The sequence below is a fragment of the Oncorhynchus nerka genome, linkage group LG23, assembly GCF_034236695.1.
Source record: "Oncorhynchus nerka isolate Pitt River linkage group LG23, Oner_Uvic_2.0, whole genome shotgun sequence".
Lineage (NCBI taxonomy): Eukaryota > Metazoa > Chordata > Actinopteri > Salmoniformes > Salmonidae > Oncorhynchus > Oncorhynchus nerka.
In genome coordinates, this window is record NC_088418.1 from 41,687,201 (window position 1) to 41,705,251 (window position 18,051).

The following is an 18,051-nucleotide window of genomic DNA, read 5'->3' on the forward strand; positions in this document are numbered from 1 at the left end:
GGGGTGGGCAGTCTATGTTTGTTTTTCTATGATTTGGGGATTTCTATGTTTCGGCCTAGTATGGTTCTCAATCAGAGGCAGGTGTCATTAGTTGTCTCTGATTGAGAATCATACTTAGGTAGCCTGGGTTGCACTGTTTGTTTGTGGGTGATTGTCTATGTTGATTGCTTGTTTCAGCACAGTTCGCATTAGCTTCACGGTTGTTATTACGTTTATTGTTTTTGTATAGTGTTTCAGTGTTCAGTGTTTTCTTTATTAAAATTAATGATGAACACCTACCACGCCGCATTTTGGTCCTCCGATCCTTCTCGCCTCTCTTCTTCAGATGAAGAGGAGGACGACCGTGACCGGTCTGACGGGGATGTGGGCATACTCAGTATACATGTCCCGAAAGAAAGAATGAACTCACTCCAATACATTTTTATAGAAAGTTAACAAAAATAGATACGATCTTGCTACCATGGAAAGGAAAATATACCTATTTGTGGAAAAATCACCCTGATTAACTCTTTAGTCATATCACAGTTGACCTATTTGCGTATGGTTTTGCCTACACCTAGTGACCTGCTTTTTAAATTATATGAACAAAAAATATCCAACTTTATTTGGAATGGCAAGCCAGACAAAATTAAAAGGGCCTAATCATATAACGAATATGAATTCGGAGGGCATAAATCATTAAATATTAAAGCTTCTCACTAAAGGCATCAGTCAAACAAAAGTTATACTTAAATCTGAAATAGTTCTCTAGTAAATTAGTAAGAATGTCTCACCCCATGTTCAAGAATGGCCTCTTTCATTTTATTCAGATTACAACGGCTCACTTTCGGTTATTAGAAAACGAAATCTCCAAAATATCGTTCTTTTTAAACAAGCCTTAGAAAGTTGGTTGCAAATTCAATTTAATCCACCTGAAAAGACAGAACAAATATTACAACAAATATTGTGGGTAAACTCAAATATGCTAATTGATTAAAAAAAAAGTATTTTTCAATCTTTTTTTTTTTTTAAAGATATCATTTTTGTAAATGATATCATAAATATGACTGGTGGAGTTATGCCACACATGCAGCTAACACAGACATGGAAATGTCTGCTCTACCCAAATTTTCAACCATCAAATTGCAGCATTACCACAAAGATGGAAGAGGCAAGTAGAAGGGGGAAAAGTAAGGAACTTGTCTGTCGGCCCTGCATTAAAGAACATAAATGGTTAAAGAAAATTGTGATGAATAAAAATATATACCAATTTAATTTAAGGACCAAAAAATTGACAGCTGTATAAACCATATAAATTGCAAAACAGTTGGGAAGAGATTTTCAATGTACCGATTCCATGGCACGTGGTTTATGAATTGACACGCAAAACAACAGCTGATTCAGAACTTCTTGCAACCAATAGAATGTTATATATATATGGATGATACAATCTTCCAAGCTCTGCAGATTTTGCTGCGAGGAGGCAGAGTCATTAGATCATTTATTTTGGTACTGTCCATATGTAGCTTGTTTTTCGTCACAGGTTCAGGAATGGCTGAAGAATTGCAACATTTACCTGGAGCTAACTCTGCAAATAGCACTGCTGGGTAATTTAAAAAGTCATAGTCAATCGATCAATAATATAATAATACTCTTAGCAAAACATTTTCTTTTATTTACAATATGTAAAATCTGAGAATAGAAAGGTTCAGAACTTTTGTGAACCATCACAGCGCGGTTGAAAAATATATGGAAAATAGAAATCAAACATGGATGGTGTTCAGATATACAGTGCCTTGTGAAAGTATTCGGCCCCCTTGAACTTTGCGACCTTTTGTCACATTTCAGGCTTCAAACATAAAGATATAAAACTGTATTTTTTTGTGAAGAATCAACAACAAGTGGGACACAATCATGAAGTGGAACGACATTTATTGGATATTTCAAACTTTTTTAACAAATCAAAAACTGAAAAATTGGGTGTGCAAAATTATTCAGCCCCCTTAAGTTAATACTTTGTAGCGCCACCTTTTGCTGCGATTACAGCTGTAAGTCGCTTGGGGTATGTCTCTATCAGTTTTGGACATCGAGAGACTGAAATTTTTTCCCATTCCTCCTTGCAAAACAGCTCGAGCTCAGTGAGGTTGAACAGCAGTTTTCAGTTCTTTCCACAGATTCTCGATTGGATTCAGGTCTGGACTTTGACTTGGCCATTCTAACACCTGGATATGTTTATTTTTGAACCATTCCATTGTAGATTTTGCTTTATGTTTTGGATCATTGTTTTGTTGGAAGACAAATCTCCGTCCCAGGCTCAGGTCTTTTGCAGACTCCATCAGGTTTTCTTCCAGAATGGTCCTGTATTTGGCTCCATCCATCTTCCCATCAATTTTAACCATCTTCCCTGTCCCTGCTGAAGAAAAGCAGGCCCAAACCATGATGCTGCCACCACCATGTTTGACAGTGGGGATGGTAGGTTCAGGGTGATGCGCTGTGTTGCTTTTACGCCAAACATAACATTTTGCATTGTTGCCAAAAAGTTCAATTTTGGTTTCATCTGACCAGAGCACCTTCTTCCACATGTTTGGTGTGTCTCCCAGGTGGCTTGTGGCAAACTTTAAACGACACTTTTTATGGATATCTTTAAGAAATGGCTTTCTTCTTGCCACTCTTCCATAAAGACAGTGCTCCTTAATTTCTCAGAACAAAAATAGACTGATGAGTTTCAGAAGAGAAGGGCTTTGCTTCTGGCCATTTTGACCCTGCAATCAAAACCCACAAATGCTGATGCTCCAGATACTCAACTAGTCTAAAGAAGGCCAGTTTTATTGCTTTTTTAATCAGGATGACAGTTTTCAGCTGTGCTAACATCATTGCAATAAGGTTTTCTAATGATCAATTAGCCTTTTAAAATGATAAACTTGGATTATCTAACACAACGTGCCATTGGAACATGTGATGGTTGCTGATAATGGGCCTATGCAGATATTCAATTAAAACTCTGCAGTTTCCAGCTACAATAGTCATTTACTACATCAACAATATCTACACTGTATTTCGGATCAGTTTGATGTTATTTTAATGGACAAAAAAGGTTATTTTCTTTCAAAAACAAGGACATTTCTAAGTGACCCCAAACTTTTGTAAGGTAGTGTATATATTTTCTATACATAAAGTACCACTCAAAAGTTTAGACACCTACTCATTCAAGGGTTTTCCTTTATTTTTACTATTTTCTTCATTGTAGAATAATAGTGAAGGCATCAAATCTATGAAATAACACATATGGAATCATGTAGTAACCAAAAAAAGTGTTAAACAAATCAAAATATATATTATATTTGAGATTCTTCAAAAAGCCACCCTTTGCCTTGATGACAGCTTTGCACAGTCTTGGCATTCTCCCAACCAGCTTCATGAGGTAGTCACCTGGAATACATTTCAATTAACAGGTGTGCCTTCTTAAAAGTTAATTTGTGGACTTTCTTTCTTAATGTGTTTGAGCCAATCAGTTGTGTTGTGACAAGGTAGGGGTGGTATATATAAGATACCCCCCCCCCCAAAAAAAGTATTGACTCAGGGGTGTGAATACTTATGTAAGTGAGTTCTATATTTCATTTTCAATAACTTTGCACAATTTTCTAAAAACATGTTTTCACTTTGTCATTATGGGGCATTGTGTTTAGATGCGTGAGGGAATAATAATAATTGAATCCGTTTTGAATTCAGGCTTTAACACAACAAAATGTGGAATAAGTCCAAGGGTATGAATACTTTCTGAAGGCACTGTATACAAGGTGACAATTGTTTTTCCAGTCTCTGAAAGACTACAACTCCTGTGGTGCAGTGCCTCCTGATCTGGACCCGTCCCTCCCCCAATACAGGCTTTGTTAAAAGGGAGGCAGACACAACACAAAATCCTTTGTGAAAAACAAATTACTGATCAGACAGCAATGGCTTCAAATGATTCCTCTCAACACAAATTTGACGAGGGAGTATTTTTTGATATTCTATTGACATTCAAATTATTGTTCTGTTTACTAACTTAGGTAGGTAGCTAGTCTAGTTAGCTAAGTTAGCTAAACAGCTACCGGTAGCCATATCTATGACTGAAAAGAGAAGAGGTTTTTACAAATCGGAGATCTATTTTATCTTGATTGTAAAACATATATTTTTTTTCATAGAAATTGCTAGCTACTAACATTACAACCAGCTACCTAAAGCTAAGTTTACCAGTAAATGTTAGCTTGCTAGTTTGCCTGGTGCCTGCTAACTTGCTATGTGCCAGCCTCGCATTTATAACCTGTTAGCAAACATGTGTAACATCAACAACTGTAAATAATTTTAATAGCTAGCTATGTAACATAATTGACAAAGGTTGACATTGAAATGCATTCACTATCATAATCATAACCAATCTAAAAACTATAAGCATGACACGTGATAGGATTCCAAACAGATGTAAATAACAATTATTGGCTTTCCAGACAGCTAGGTTAAGCTCTTCGAGATAGGGGGCGCTCTTTTAATTTTTGGATAAAAAACGTTCCCGTTTTAAACAAGATATTTTGTTCATGAAAAGATGCTCAACTATGCATGGAATTGACAGCCTTGGAAAGACAAAACTCTGACGTTTCAAAAACTGCAAAGATATTATCTGTGAGTGCCCTAGAACTAATGCTACAGGCGAAACCAAGATGAAGTTTCATACAGGAAATGCCCCAGATTCTGAAGGCGCTGTGTTCCAATGTCTCCTTATATGGCTGTGAATGCGCCAGGAATGAGCCTGCGCTTTCTGTCGTTTCCCGCCATTGTCTGCAGCATTGTGACGTGTTTGTAGGCATATCATTGGAAGATTGACCATAAGAGACTACATTTACCTGGGGACCCGCCCGGTGTCCTGTGTCGAAATTATTGCGTAATCTGTAGGTCCATGCGCGTTCCATTTCTTCAGAAGAGAAAGTAAACTGCCACGATGGATTTTATCGTCGATAGATATGTGAAAAACACCTTGAGGATTGATTCTAAACATCGGTTTGCCATGTTTCTGTCGATATTACGGAGTTAATTTGGAAAAAAGTTAGCGTTTTAATGACTTATTTTATTTTTTTCCTTACCCAAACGTGATGAACAAAACGGAGCGATTAGTCGACACAAATAATATTTTTTGTAAAAACGGAACATTTGCTATCTAACAGAGTCTCCTCACTGAAAACATCTGAAGTTCTTCAAAGGTAAATGATTTTATTTGAATTATTTTCTGGTTTTTGTGGAAAATGTTGCATGCTGAAATAGAGGCATAATCCTATGCTAGGCTAATACTAATACTAATACTGTTACACAAATGCTTGTTTAGCTATGGTTCAAAAGCATATTTTGAAAATCTGAGATGACAGTGTTATTAACAAAAGGCTAAGCTTGAGCGCAAATAGATTAATTTGATTTCATTTGCGATTTTCATGAATAGTTAACGTTGTGTTATGCTAATGAGCTTGCGGATAGATTTACACAATCCTGGATACAGGTTTTTTTTCGTAGCTAAACGTGACGCAGAAAACGGAGCGATTTGTCCTAAAACAAATAATCTTTCAGGAAAAACTGAACATTTGCTATCTGAGAGTCTCCTCATTGAAAACATCCGAAGTTCTTCAAAGGTAAATGATTTTATTTGAATGCTTTTCTGGTTTTTGTGAAAATGTTGCCTGCTGAATGCTAACGCTAAATGCTACGCTAAATGCTACGTTAGCTGTCAATACTGTTACACAAATGCTTGTTTTGCAATGGTTGAGAAGCATATTTTGAAAATCTGAGATGACAGTGTTGTTAACCTGTTACTCCTACCCTCTACTTTTTTGAACATTCTGTTAAAAATCGCGCAACATTTCAGCGCCCTGCTACTCATGCCAGGAATATAGTATTTGCATATGATTAGTATGTGTGGATAGAAAACACTCAGACGTTTCTAAAACTGGTTAAATCACGGCTGTGGCTATAACATAACGTGCGTTTCATCGGAAAGCGCAGGAAAAACTGATCACTGAAAATGGAAAAATATATTGCTGCGCTACTTGAACCCATTGATAAAGGCTGAGGTTGCAGTACCTACAGCTTCCACACGGTGTCTAGAGTCTTGTCACTTGCCTACGATTTGTTTCTTGGTCAAACACATGCAAGGCAGCACAGTTCTTCAAGGTCTAGGACCGGATATTTTGGTTGAGTTTCTAGCCGGACAGTTTTCCAGACGGACAGCTATAGAATATACTTCGTCTTGTGATTAATTTGATCGCTTATTAACGTTTACTAATACCTAAAGTTGCATTAGAAAAGTATTTCGAAGTGTTTTGTGAAAGTTTATCGTCGACTTTTTGAATTTTAAAAAACGACGTTACGTTATGAAACGCTGTTTTTTTTCGTTGATCACACAGTCTACATATAATGATATCTAGGCTATATATGGACCGATTTAATCGAAAAAAAGACCCAATAGTGATTATGGGACATCTAGGAGTGCCAACAAAGAAGATGGTCAAAGGTAATGAATGTTTTCTATTTTATTGTGCGGTTTGTGTAGCGCCGAATATGCTAATTATTTTGTTTACGTCCCCTGCGGGTCTTTTGTGGTGTTACATGCTATCAGATAATAGCTTCTCATGCTTTCGCCGAAAAGCATTTTAAAAATCTGACTTGTTGCCTGGATTCACAACGAGTGTAGCTTTAATTCAATACCCTGCATGTGTATTTTAATGAACGTTTGAGTTTTAACTAATACTATTAGCATTTAGCGTAGCGCATTTGCATTTCCAGAGCTCTAGTTGGGACGCAAGCATCCCGAGTAGAAGCAAGAGGTTAACAAAAGGCTAAGCTTGAGAGCAAATAGATTAATTTCATTTCATTTGCGATTTTCATTAATAGTTAACGTTGCGTTATGGTAATGAGCTTGAGGCTGTAGTCACGATACCGGATCCGGGATGGCTCGACGCAAGAAGTTAACTAACAGTGGGGAGAAACAATAATGCAATAATTTACTGTTGTAAATCTTTTTTTGTCTAAGAGACAATACCATGTGGTACCTGGGCTTCTTCCTGGAGTGGATTCTAGATAGAGAGAAACACAATTCCTTTGCCTGTGTGTTTTCATTGGAGCAAAACTGTATCCCTCTCAATAGATTGGACATTATGCTATATTTCAAGCAATAGATGACAAGAGGAGCTGAATGGCAGTTTAATCATGACAACACCCCTCCCATCATTTGCTGATCAACAAATGTCTGCACTTTACACCTCAGACATATATTTCCTGCACTTTACTACATTGATCATACTGTATTTTCTTCCTGAATGTTTCTTTGTGAATTTGTCAATTTCATCATGACCATCTCTAACATCATCTGCTGATCACCCAGTTCTCATTTTGAGTTAGCATTAAATAGTGCACATTCACCTGTATTTTAGAAATTGACAAATCTTTTTGGGGGGGATATCTGAATGTCTAAAGGCCAGTTTATACTCTGGTGGTGGAATATCTGTAAACATGAAAAAAAAAATAAGTCTCTGCGACTGTCGCAATGGACGTGGTTACCGGACTGCCACAGCAACCAGAACAAATCCTCCTGAGACCAGATGATGCAGTAGTTCTAAAATTGTCACATAGAATGACCTACTACCTACTTTATTTCATCACACTGTGGCAGTAACTTATTGAGGTAAGCTCGCCATTAGCTTGTAAATAATGATGATGTGGGTTTATTTACCTGTAATAATGAATCAAAAGTAACTAAAGTCTAGAAGTTTAGACACTAGCTAGCAACAAACCAAAATATTGTTTAGAAAATTGCTTTTAGTTGCCTGGCTTGATTGGTTGACATTTACTGAATATATTTTGTAACAAATTTGTTTAATCTCTATTATTAAAATAGAGAAAGTATGCTATTTGGAGCACCGGACTGCTGATGTCATGCAGAGGCTGTCATTTTGTGTTTATACTTTTTCAGAACGACAACGACAAGTTTGATGTCGGACGACAATAGAATGTTCATGATGTTGCTACGACAACTGTCTACAGGCATGTCAATATACGGACTGTAAACTAGCTTTAACATCTGTTTGATGCTATAAAGCCCTGTATAACTTAAATACAAATATTCTGTGATTCCATAAAGGCAGACACATTTTTAAGATTAATAGAAAATATCTGTATTTATTTTATGGTGGTTCTACATTGTCTTATGTTGAGCTACACTGTCCTTTATCCGGCATCGGTACACTGGCAATGGTGTTTGGCATGGTGGGCTGGGGAAGCTGAGACTCTTTGTGCTTGTGGTGAATGGTTTTGTCCTGTCTGCGGCATACAGCCAGCTGGATAAGACTCTGCCAGAAGTTGTGAGTGCAGAGCTCGTAGACCTTCTTAAACACCAACTGTTTGGATCTCTTGCAGAGGATTTGCTGGTACTGCACGTCTCCTGGAAAGACATGGTTGTGGTGTTAGCATTTTACACTCATTTGGGGGAAGGGACGTAGGGCACTGCTTTATTGATAAAAGTGTCAACTGAATGGGACCTACGTGTTTAGAGACAGGCTAGTGTATTGTTTGGGACAATGAGGGACATTGGGAGCTGCATTTGAGAGGAAAGGCTGCAATAGGTCTGAAAATTCGTAGGAGGGCAGTTCTGATTGAGGAGAAATGGCACCTCAATAGCTCTCATACACAACAGTACATTTTCTGTCTCTAAACAAAACCCTGCACAACCAAAAAAACCTCCCTCATCTCAAAGACCTGTTTGTAAACTTCCCCCAGCCCATTGACTTTGACATCTCATTCTTGTCAATAGTTGCCCTTGGCAGGGAGATTTTTGTAGTAATGTTTTTGTATTGTGTTTTTTGAGAATCTGCAGAGAGAAGAATGTGGTGGTTGTGTCTTGATTTTATACCTTTCAGTGTCCCTAGGTGGTTTCTGTCCCACAGTCTTGTGATGCTCTATAACTGCAAGGTGTGTCCGCTCCCTGATGCTCCTGTGTATTTCAGCAGGACTTGAGGATAACCAGAGTTTTACAAAGAGAAAAGGTAAAAAGAGAAAAAGAGTAGACTAAATTGATTACATGGTCTGGGAGGTACTCTGTGGTCCTACATCTAACCCCATAACACAAACCCATACAAACACTACCCAATTCATGTTGCTTACTGTAAATTGAGCTATCTTAGCCTTCAACTCGTAAATATTTTTGCCAACTTACCTTCACCTTGTGGAGAGCCAGCGGTTGGAAAATCATCCTGGTGGATTCTGTACCATATAAAACAAAATACATACCAATACACAATTAAACCACACCACTAATTGCATTGATCTGTATTGGACTGGCTAGCTTAGCACACCTAACATGGACATTTTAATATTGTCAGCTTGCTGTTAGCTAGTTAGCATCACTAAATTGGCAGCAAGATGTCTAGCCAGCTGAGAACCAACAAGCTAACCAACCATTGATACACATTAATCATTGCTAACAACACACAAACAGAGAGTTAGCTATGTTGTCAATTCTATTTTTAGTAACAAGTGTTTTTCAGAAAATTCTGGCTACAAGATTTCAGATACTCTTATTTGCAAACGTTAGCTAGCTTACATTAACGTTAGTCAAATATGTTTAATCTGCTGAAGGTAGCTACCAGTCTAGCAGTGACTAGCATTGCTTAGGCTAAATGGTTTGACAGTAGTACAGTGGGGCAAAAAAGTATTTAGTCAGCCACCAATTGTGCAAGTTCTCCTACTTAAAAAGATGATAGAGGCCTGTAATTTTCATCATAGGTACACCTTAACTATGACAGACAAAAATGAGAAACAAAATCCAGAAAATCACATTGTAGGATTTTTAATTAATTTATTTGCAAATTATGGTGGAAAATAAGTATTTGGTCACCTACAAACAAGCAAGATTTCTGGCTCTCACAGACCTGTAACTTCTTCTTTAAGAGGCTCCTCTGTCCTCCACTCATTACCTATATTAATGGAACCTGTTTGAACTTGTTATCACTATAAAATACACCTGTCCAGAACCTCAAACAGTCACACTCCAAACTTCACTATGGCCAAGACCAAAGAGCTGTCAAAGGACACCAGAAACAAAATTGTAGACCTGCACCAGGCTGGGAAGACTGAATCTGCAATAGGTAAGCAGCTTTGTTTGAAGAAATCAACTGTGGGAGCAATTATTAGGAAATGGAAGACATACAAGACCACTGATAATCTCCCTCGATCTGGGGCTCCACGCAAGATCTCACCCCGTGGGGTCAAAATGATCACAAGAACGGTGAGCAAAAATCCCAGAACCACACGGGGGGACCTAGTGAATGACCTGCAGAGAGCTGGGACCAAAGTAACAAAGCCTACCATCAGTAACACACTACGCCAGGGACTCAAATCCTGCAGTGCCAGACGTGTCCCCCTGCTTAAGCCAGTACATGTCCAGTACATGTCCAGGCCCGTCTGAAGTTTGCTAGAGAGCATTTGGATGATCCAGAAGAAGATTCTCCCAATGTCATATGGTCAGATGAAACCAAAATATAACTTTTTGGTAAAAACTCAACTCGTCGTGTTTGGAAGACAAAGAATGCTGAGTTGCATCCAAAGAACACCATACCTACTGTGAAGCATGGGGGTGGAAGCAACATCAGGGCTGTTTTTCTGCAAAGGGACCAGGACGACTGATCCGTGTAAAGGAAAGAATGAATGGGGCCATGTATTGTGAGATTTTAAGGGAAAACCTCCTTCCATCAGCAAGGGCATTGAAGATGAAACATGACAATGATCCCAAACACACCGCCCGGGCAACGAAGGAGTGGCTTCGTAAGAAGCATTTCAAGGTCCTGGAGTGGCCTAGCCAGTCTCCAGATCTCAACCCCATAGAAAATCTTTGGAGGGAGTTGAAAGTCCGTGTTGCCCAGCAACAGCCCCAAAACATCACTGCTCTAGAGAAGATCTGCATGGAGGAATGGGCCAAAATACCAGCAACAGTGTGTGAAAACCTTGTGAAGACTTACAGAAAACGTTTGACCTCTGTCATTGCCAACAAAGGGTATATAACAAAGTATTGAGATAAACTTTTGTTATTGACCAAATACTTATTTTCCACCATAATTTGCAAATAAATAAATAATAAAGATCTTCTGGATTTTTTTTCTTTCTCATTTTGTCGTCTGTCATAGTTGAAGTGTACCTATGATGAAAATTACAGGCCTCTCTCATCTTTTTAAGTGGGAGAACTTGCACAATTGGTGGCTGACTAAATACGTTTTTGCCCCACTGTATGTATCCAAAAGATAGCTATGCGATTTAACTGATGGCTTTCAGAGTTCAATACAGTACTGTAGCGAGCTAGCTAATTTAGTCCAGCTAGGCTATCAAGCTAGCTAATGGTAGGTTACCTTAAATTGAGAATCTTCTGTTTTGTTGTGAAGGAAAAAAAGCTGGCGTCGAAATGAATTCCCCATCAATTCAGCCTAAAACAATCCCTCTGATAATCTTTGGTCACCGTAAACATCATTCCTCATAGCCACAAGCCACTGGAAGTATCAGGGTAAATCTCTGGTAGGTAGAACGGTGAAAGATAACTCATTTTTAATTACAACAGCACACCACACTGGTATGATGACAAACGTTATCAAACGTTTCTCCAAGAAATCTGGTATAGAGAAGTACTGAGATTACTGTGTGTTGTTCTTTCGAAGTAACAACACCATCTAAATCCAAGTTTGTGGGCACGCCCCATCTACCTAGCGGAGCGGTATCTGCATTCGCTATGAATGTCGAACTTTGTGGTTCCATATGAGCAGACAAATAAACAGGAAGTCAAAACTTCCTGACTACCAGTGAAATGCTTGTGGTATGGATCATTGTTTATGTTTATGACAAAAACGTAATGTTGTTAACATAGTAATGACTATATGCAGAGCCAGGGTGAAATGTCCCTTTACGTTAAACATGAATTCAAACTGGATAAGGTAAGGGACAGGGTTAAAACAGAAAACATTTAAACAAGTGCCCAGCACCGGGATTGAACCCGCGATCCTCGGAGTCGTAGCGTGGTTTAAGCCATTCCTCTATGGTAATAGGTGCGTACGTTGCCCCTAGTGACCGGTATTGAAGGCATCTCCTGACATCCTGGGGACCCCGACACATGTTGAATACTGAAGTGGATTTGGTGTGACCTGGCTGCTCTAAATACAGAGGATTAGACATAACGCATTATGAGACATGGCCTGCTTCCCCACAGTGAGTTGTCTAGTCCATCCTGGTCCACCCTGAGCTGCATGCTGTGTTCCAGGAGAGCAGAGCTTCACCACTGTATAAAGGAGCTCCACACTGTAGCACCAGCCACATGCTGCCTCTGCTCCCTCTGCCCTCATCCCCAGCCCAGCCTCTCTCCTCCTCTCCCCTACCCATGCATCTCTTTACCTCCCTCTGTCTCTCCCCCTGTTTCTCTCTCTCCCCTTCCTCCACGGTTCATCTAAAGAACAAGGAGGAAGGGTGTCTGTACACGCACTAGGCACACACCATCCATCCCTTTAACACACTGCAGAGACACAAAACAGAGAGAGCACCGCCCATCCTGCCTGGTGGAAAAGGAGGGTGATAAGTATGATAAGGGTGATAAGTATAGCTATATAGGGTGGTTAACAATGAAGGAGATAGGGTAGAGAGAACAGGCGCACAATAACTATAGGTAGGCCTACATACAGTACAGTGGATAAAGATGATGGAAAGATACCCATACAGAGACTGCTTTTAGAAGGCTGTATTGTTGAGTTTACATGTGTTTTGTAACAAATTGGGAGGATTCAATCTGGTAGATGAAGTGTACTGACCATCCATTCATTGTGAAGTCTCTGTAGAGCATCCTCTTGCCCACCTCCTTCCTCTGTACTCTCCTAGGGAACTCCAGATGGGTGAACTCTCCTCCCAATAGGTGAGGCTGCATGAAGCCCTGCACACAGACAGAAAAGGTTACATTACATTAGGTAGGCTATGTTCAGACAGGGCCATCTATGCCCTGACGGCCAATGCAATCTGTCAGACATTTCTAAAATATCCTTGAAGCTCAAAAGACAAATCAACAAGGGAGTCTCATGATATTGTATAGAATCACACACTGTAACCTTTCATGCAGAGTCCAAGGTATCCTGACTTATAATCATAGCTAGCTATATATTAAAAATGTAAATGACTGGTGTCCATGAAAAAAGGTGAGCCACGGTTCTCTTCTCACCAGGAACTGTAGCCGTTGTCTCTCTGACTCTGGAGTGAACTCTGTGGACATGGGTATGACCTTCCCGTCCCTTATAATGATCGCCCTGGGGATACACGCACAAACGCACGAGCACACACACACACAAAATAAAGATATTAAAGGTCCAAACAATAAAAAATATAAAAAATCAAGCAGAATGGTGCAAATCCCCAATTGAGGTACATTCTGCCAGAAAATAAACATCAAAAGAAAATACGGATTGTGCACATTTCCTTTCATTTTTTAGATGATTTTATTTAACGTTTATTTAACTAGGCAAGTCAGTTTCCCTAGCAGCCAACCTGCTTGAACCAAACCCTTGTAATTATAGTAAAATACACAAATACAAACCCCTCTTCTCTTAAGGAAGCATTGACTTTTTTACAGTATAATAAAGTCAATTTTATGGTATTGAACTGTGTCATTACCCAGTACTTGCTTTGCTACCATATTTATATTACAGTAGGTGTACTGTACTATTAAATACTTAATTTTACTTGCCACTGAGCTGCCTGTAAATTGCTGTCAAATTCATGGTAACCCCTTTACAGTGTGCATGTAGGCAGTATATGGTATATAGTACAGTATATACCTGGATTTGACTGGTTTCACTGAGCATAATATTATGTTCACTCCTGGGTGAGTACAGTACAGTGTCAGTGGACCCGAGGTATTTAGACATCCTGTAACTGCCAGGCTTCTCCACACATACTCTTTCATTTACAACACAATATATTATGGTGCCTTCAGCACTTAAGGGTACAATTAATAATGTACACACAGATTTTCTTTCAGCAGGGGATGGCAAATGTAGCCAAAATGCATGAAAATGTAATTATGTAGGACCACCTGAAATAAAACTGATGAATGCCTCTGCACTGTAGGGCACTCATTCGCGCCACTGTTCGCTCTGTTTGCTAAACATATACAGTACTAGTCAAAAGTTTGGACACACCTACTCATTCAAGGGTTTTCCTTTATTTTATACTATTTTCTAAATTGTGGAATAATAGTGAAGACATCAAAACTATGAAATAACACATATGGAATCATGTAGTAACCAAAAAAGTGTTAAACAAATCAAAATATATATTATATTTGAGATTCTTCAAAGTAGCCACCCTTTGCCTTGATGACAGCTTTGCACTAAGTCTTGTCATTCTCTCAACCAGCTTCATGAGCTAGTCACCTGGAATACATTTCAATTAACAGGTGTGGCATGTTAAAAGTTAATTTGTGGAATTACTTTCCTTCTTAATGCGTTTGAGCCAATCAATTGTGTTGTGACAAGGTAGGGATGGTATACAGAAGATAGCCCTATTTGGTAAAATACCAAGTCCATATTATGGCAAGAACAGCTCAAATAAGCAGGTTACTTTAAGACATGAAGGTCAGTCAATTCTGGAAAATTTCAAGAACTTTGAAAGTTTCTTCAAGTGCAGCAAAAACCATCAAGCACTATGATGAAACTGGCTCTCATGAGGACCGCCACAGGAAAGGAGTGTTAACTGCACCTCAGATTGCAGCCCAAAGAAAATGCTTTACAGAGTTCAAGTAGCAGACACATCTCAACATCAACTGTCCAGAGGAGACTGAGTGAATCAGGTCTTCATGTTTGAATTGCTGCAAAGAAACCACTACTAAAGGACACCAATAATAAGAAGAGATTTGCTTGGGCCAAGAAACACGAGCAATGGACATTAGACTGGTGGAAATCTGTAATTTGGTCTGATGAGTCCAAATTTGAGATTTTTGGTTCCAACCAACGTTTCTTTGTGAGATCCAGAGAAGGTCTCCGCATGTGCGGTTTCCACCGTGAAGCATGGAGGAGGATGTGTGATGGTGCTTTGCTGATGACACTATCTGTGATTTATATAGAATTCAAAGCACACTTAACCAGCACTGCTACTACAGCATTCTGCAGTGATACGCCATTCCATCTGGTTTGCGCACAGTGGGACTATAATTCGTTTTTCAAAAGGACAATGACTCAACACACCTCCAGGCTGTGTAAGGGCTATTTGACCAAGAAGGAGAGTGATGGAGTGCTGCATCAGATGACCTGGTCTCCATAATCACCCGACCTCAACCCAATTGAGATGGTTTGAGATGAGTTGGACTGCAGAGTGAAGGAAAAACAGCCAACAAGTGCTCAGCATATGTGGAAACTCCTTCAAGACTGTTGGAAAAGCATTCCAGGTGAAGCTTGTTGAGAGAATGCTAAGAGTGTGCAAAGCTTTCATCAAGGCAAAGGGTGGCTACTTTGAAGAATCTCCAATATAAAATATATTTTGATTTGTTTAACACTTTTTTGGTTACTACATGATTCCATGTGTTATTTCATAGTTTTGATGCCTTCAATATTATTCTACAATGAAGAAAATAGTAAAAAATAAATAAAAACTCTAGAATGAGTAGGTGGTCTAAACTTTTGACTGGTACAGTATGTTGTAACCTGTCACTATGAACTTACAGAGATAATTGACAAAATCTTGCACTAAATCGAGAGCTTGACCCTGAACTGGCTTGTCCCAAAAATACACAAACCTACTCATAACATACTGGCGGTACGCTAGGCTAGTCTAAGATGTCAGTGTTTCCCCTACATTTTTTCCTATATTTTAAAGGGATAGCACAATATTTTGTTTCTACTTACCCGGAGTCAGATTAACTCATGGATATCATTTTTATGTCTCTGTGTGCAGTTTGAAGGAAGTTGAAGGTAGTTTTGCGAGCCAATGCTACATAGCATTGGAAAATGCTAGTCTACAGAAGTCTACAGAAACAGCTAACTTCCTTCAAACTGCATGCAGAGACATGAAAATGGTATCCATGAATTAATCTGACTCTGGGTAAGTAGAAACAAAATATTGTACTAACCCATTAAAGTCTAAGGCCGATCTAAAATGGGGTGGGGGGGTTCTACTAAGCTACATGGAAGGTCATACCAAGGATTCTTTTGCTATTTGATTTTTAAGACTGCTTGAAGTATAAAAAAAAGATATCAAAAATTAGTTGATACATTTTTTTGGGGGGGCCTTACTGCTATTAGCCCATACAAATGCATTGCATAACAGATTCCATACATGGAACAACAAACAGTCCCCCCCCAAAAAAACTAGAGGACGTTTGTTCTGAAGTGTCTGTCCTATATCTGAGATATAAGATTATATATATATATATACATATATATATATATATATATATATATATATATATATTTTTTTTTTGACATGTATCTAACCCCTTATTTTGGCACTAAACTGTCTCCATATATACTTTCATAGATTTTTTTTAACAGGTAGTGAGGACCTTCAGACGAGTCTTGTGGTGCCTGTGGGCATTAGCGTGTAGCCCAAACTGTTTTGGACCCAAGACGCTTGTGGGGGTGAGATTCTCACCTTTACATAGAGGGGTCATAATAGTTTGTAGTCAAAACCGTTCGGACACAACAGACGATTTTGTAAGAAGACAGATTTTTGGGATGTCTCATGGTCTGACAAACACTGCTCTAGCGCTGTCACAGATCCATGGATTGAGATTCATCCAATATCTCCATCTTAAATTGAGGGATTTTTATGTGGATTTTTGTATTATGCTAATTAGATTTCCATGGGGGCGAGTACATTGACCTTAATTGCCAAAATCTCACACTTATCCCTTTAAAAAGAGCCTCTTGGAAGAAATATTAACAAAATGAAAAAAATGAATATAGGAGAAACACTGACATATTAGATTAGCCTAGCGTACCACCAATATGTTAAGAGTAGGTTTGTGTATTTTTGGGACAAAGCAGTTCAGGATCAAATCAGGATAGATACAACACACACACACTAACCTGCTGTCTCCTGCGTTTCCCACATATAGCTTTCCAAGCAGATAAACAACACACAGTGCTGTGCATCCTCCAGTGATGTTATACATCTGCTTCTCCCTCTCTATCTGGGCATCCTGAAAACACACGCACACACACATTAGTCAACCTGAAATTAGATGTGAATACAGAGGAAAACATGTTGGTTTTTAATTTGCCCCCCCCCAAAATCTCTGAAACTAATAGGTGACATAATACAAATATAACATGCAATTAACACCTAGTTAAAGCAATAAGACTTCATTCAGAGGTTTCTAAGGAAGAGAATCAACTAAAAGGCAAGAAACATTGATCTGGGGCTAAGCAGATGCACTGAACTGTGAAAGGTGTTTGTGTTTGCTGTGTGTGCCGTCTGTGCAGAAGGTGTCTGTGCGGGAGAGAGGAGCTAGGGGGGGGTTTCTCTCCTACGCATTCTGCTTGGATGCTGATCGGCCATCTGATGACTCTGAACAGCACAGACGGGGGCAGCTGAGGGCAGTGCCATGATAATGCCCTTCCACCCCCACCAGACCGGAGTTCAAAGAGTACATACATTTTTTGCTGGGAAATGCGAGTAAAGATATGCAACAATAAATAGATCCTTTCAAACTCTGTGGGGGTTGGAAGTAGAGGTTGACCGATTAATCGGGAATGGCCGATTAATCAGGGCCGATTTCATAACAATCGAAAATCTGTATTTTTGGGCACCGATATGCAGATTTTAATTTTAATTATTTTGTATACCTTTATTTAACTAGGCAAGTCAGTTAAGAACACATTCTTATTTTCAATGACGGCCTAGGAACGGTGGGTTAACTGCCTCGTTCAGGGGCAGAACGACAGAGTTTCACCTTGTCAGCTCGGGGGATCCAATCTTGCAACCTTACAGTTAACTAGTCCAACACAATAACGACCTGCCTCTCTCTCGTTGCACTCCACAAGG

The 18,051-nt window shown here is 39.1% G+C and overlaps 1 protein-coding gene and 1 long non-coding RNA gene across 2 annotated transcripts in view; both read right to left on the bottom strand.

The window, feature by feature from the left end:
- Positions 1-18,051, bottom strand: part of LOC115106852 (protein phosphatase 1H-like) — a 58,220-nt gene that overhangs the window by 13,143 nt on the left and 27,026 nt on the right. Inside the window, exons 4-6 of the mRNA XM_065008126.1 lie at positions 17,094-17,206; positions 13,235-13,319; positions 12,834-12,952 (exon numbers count right to left, since the gene is read on the bottom strand). Of these exons, the coding sequence (XP_064864198.1) occupies positions 12,834-12,952; positions 13,235-13,319; positions 17,094-17,206 (317 nt within the window). The remainder of the gene's footprint in view (positions 1-12,833; positions 12,953-13,234; positions 13,320-17,093; positions 17,207-18,051) is intronic.
- Positions 8,045-9,717, bottom strand: LOC115106853 (uncharacterized). Its single transcript, XR_003860113.2, has 3 exons — positions 9,209-9,717; positions 8,906-9,004; positions 8,045-8,437 (listed from the first exon to the last, which is right to left on the bottom strand). It is a non-coding gene; the product is annotated as an uncharacterized LOC115106853 (long non-coding RNA).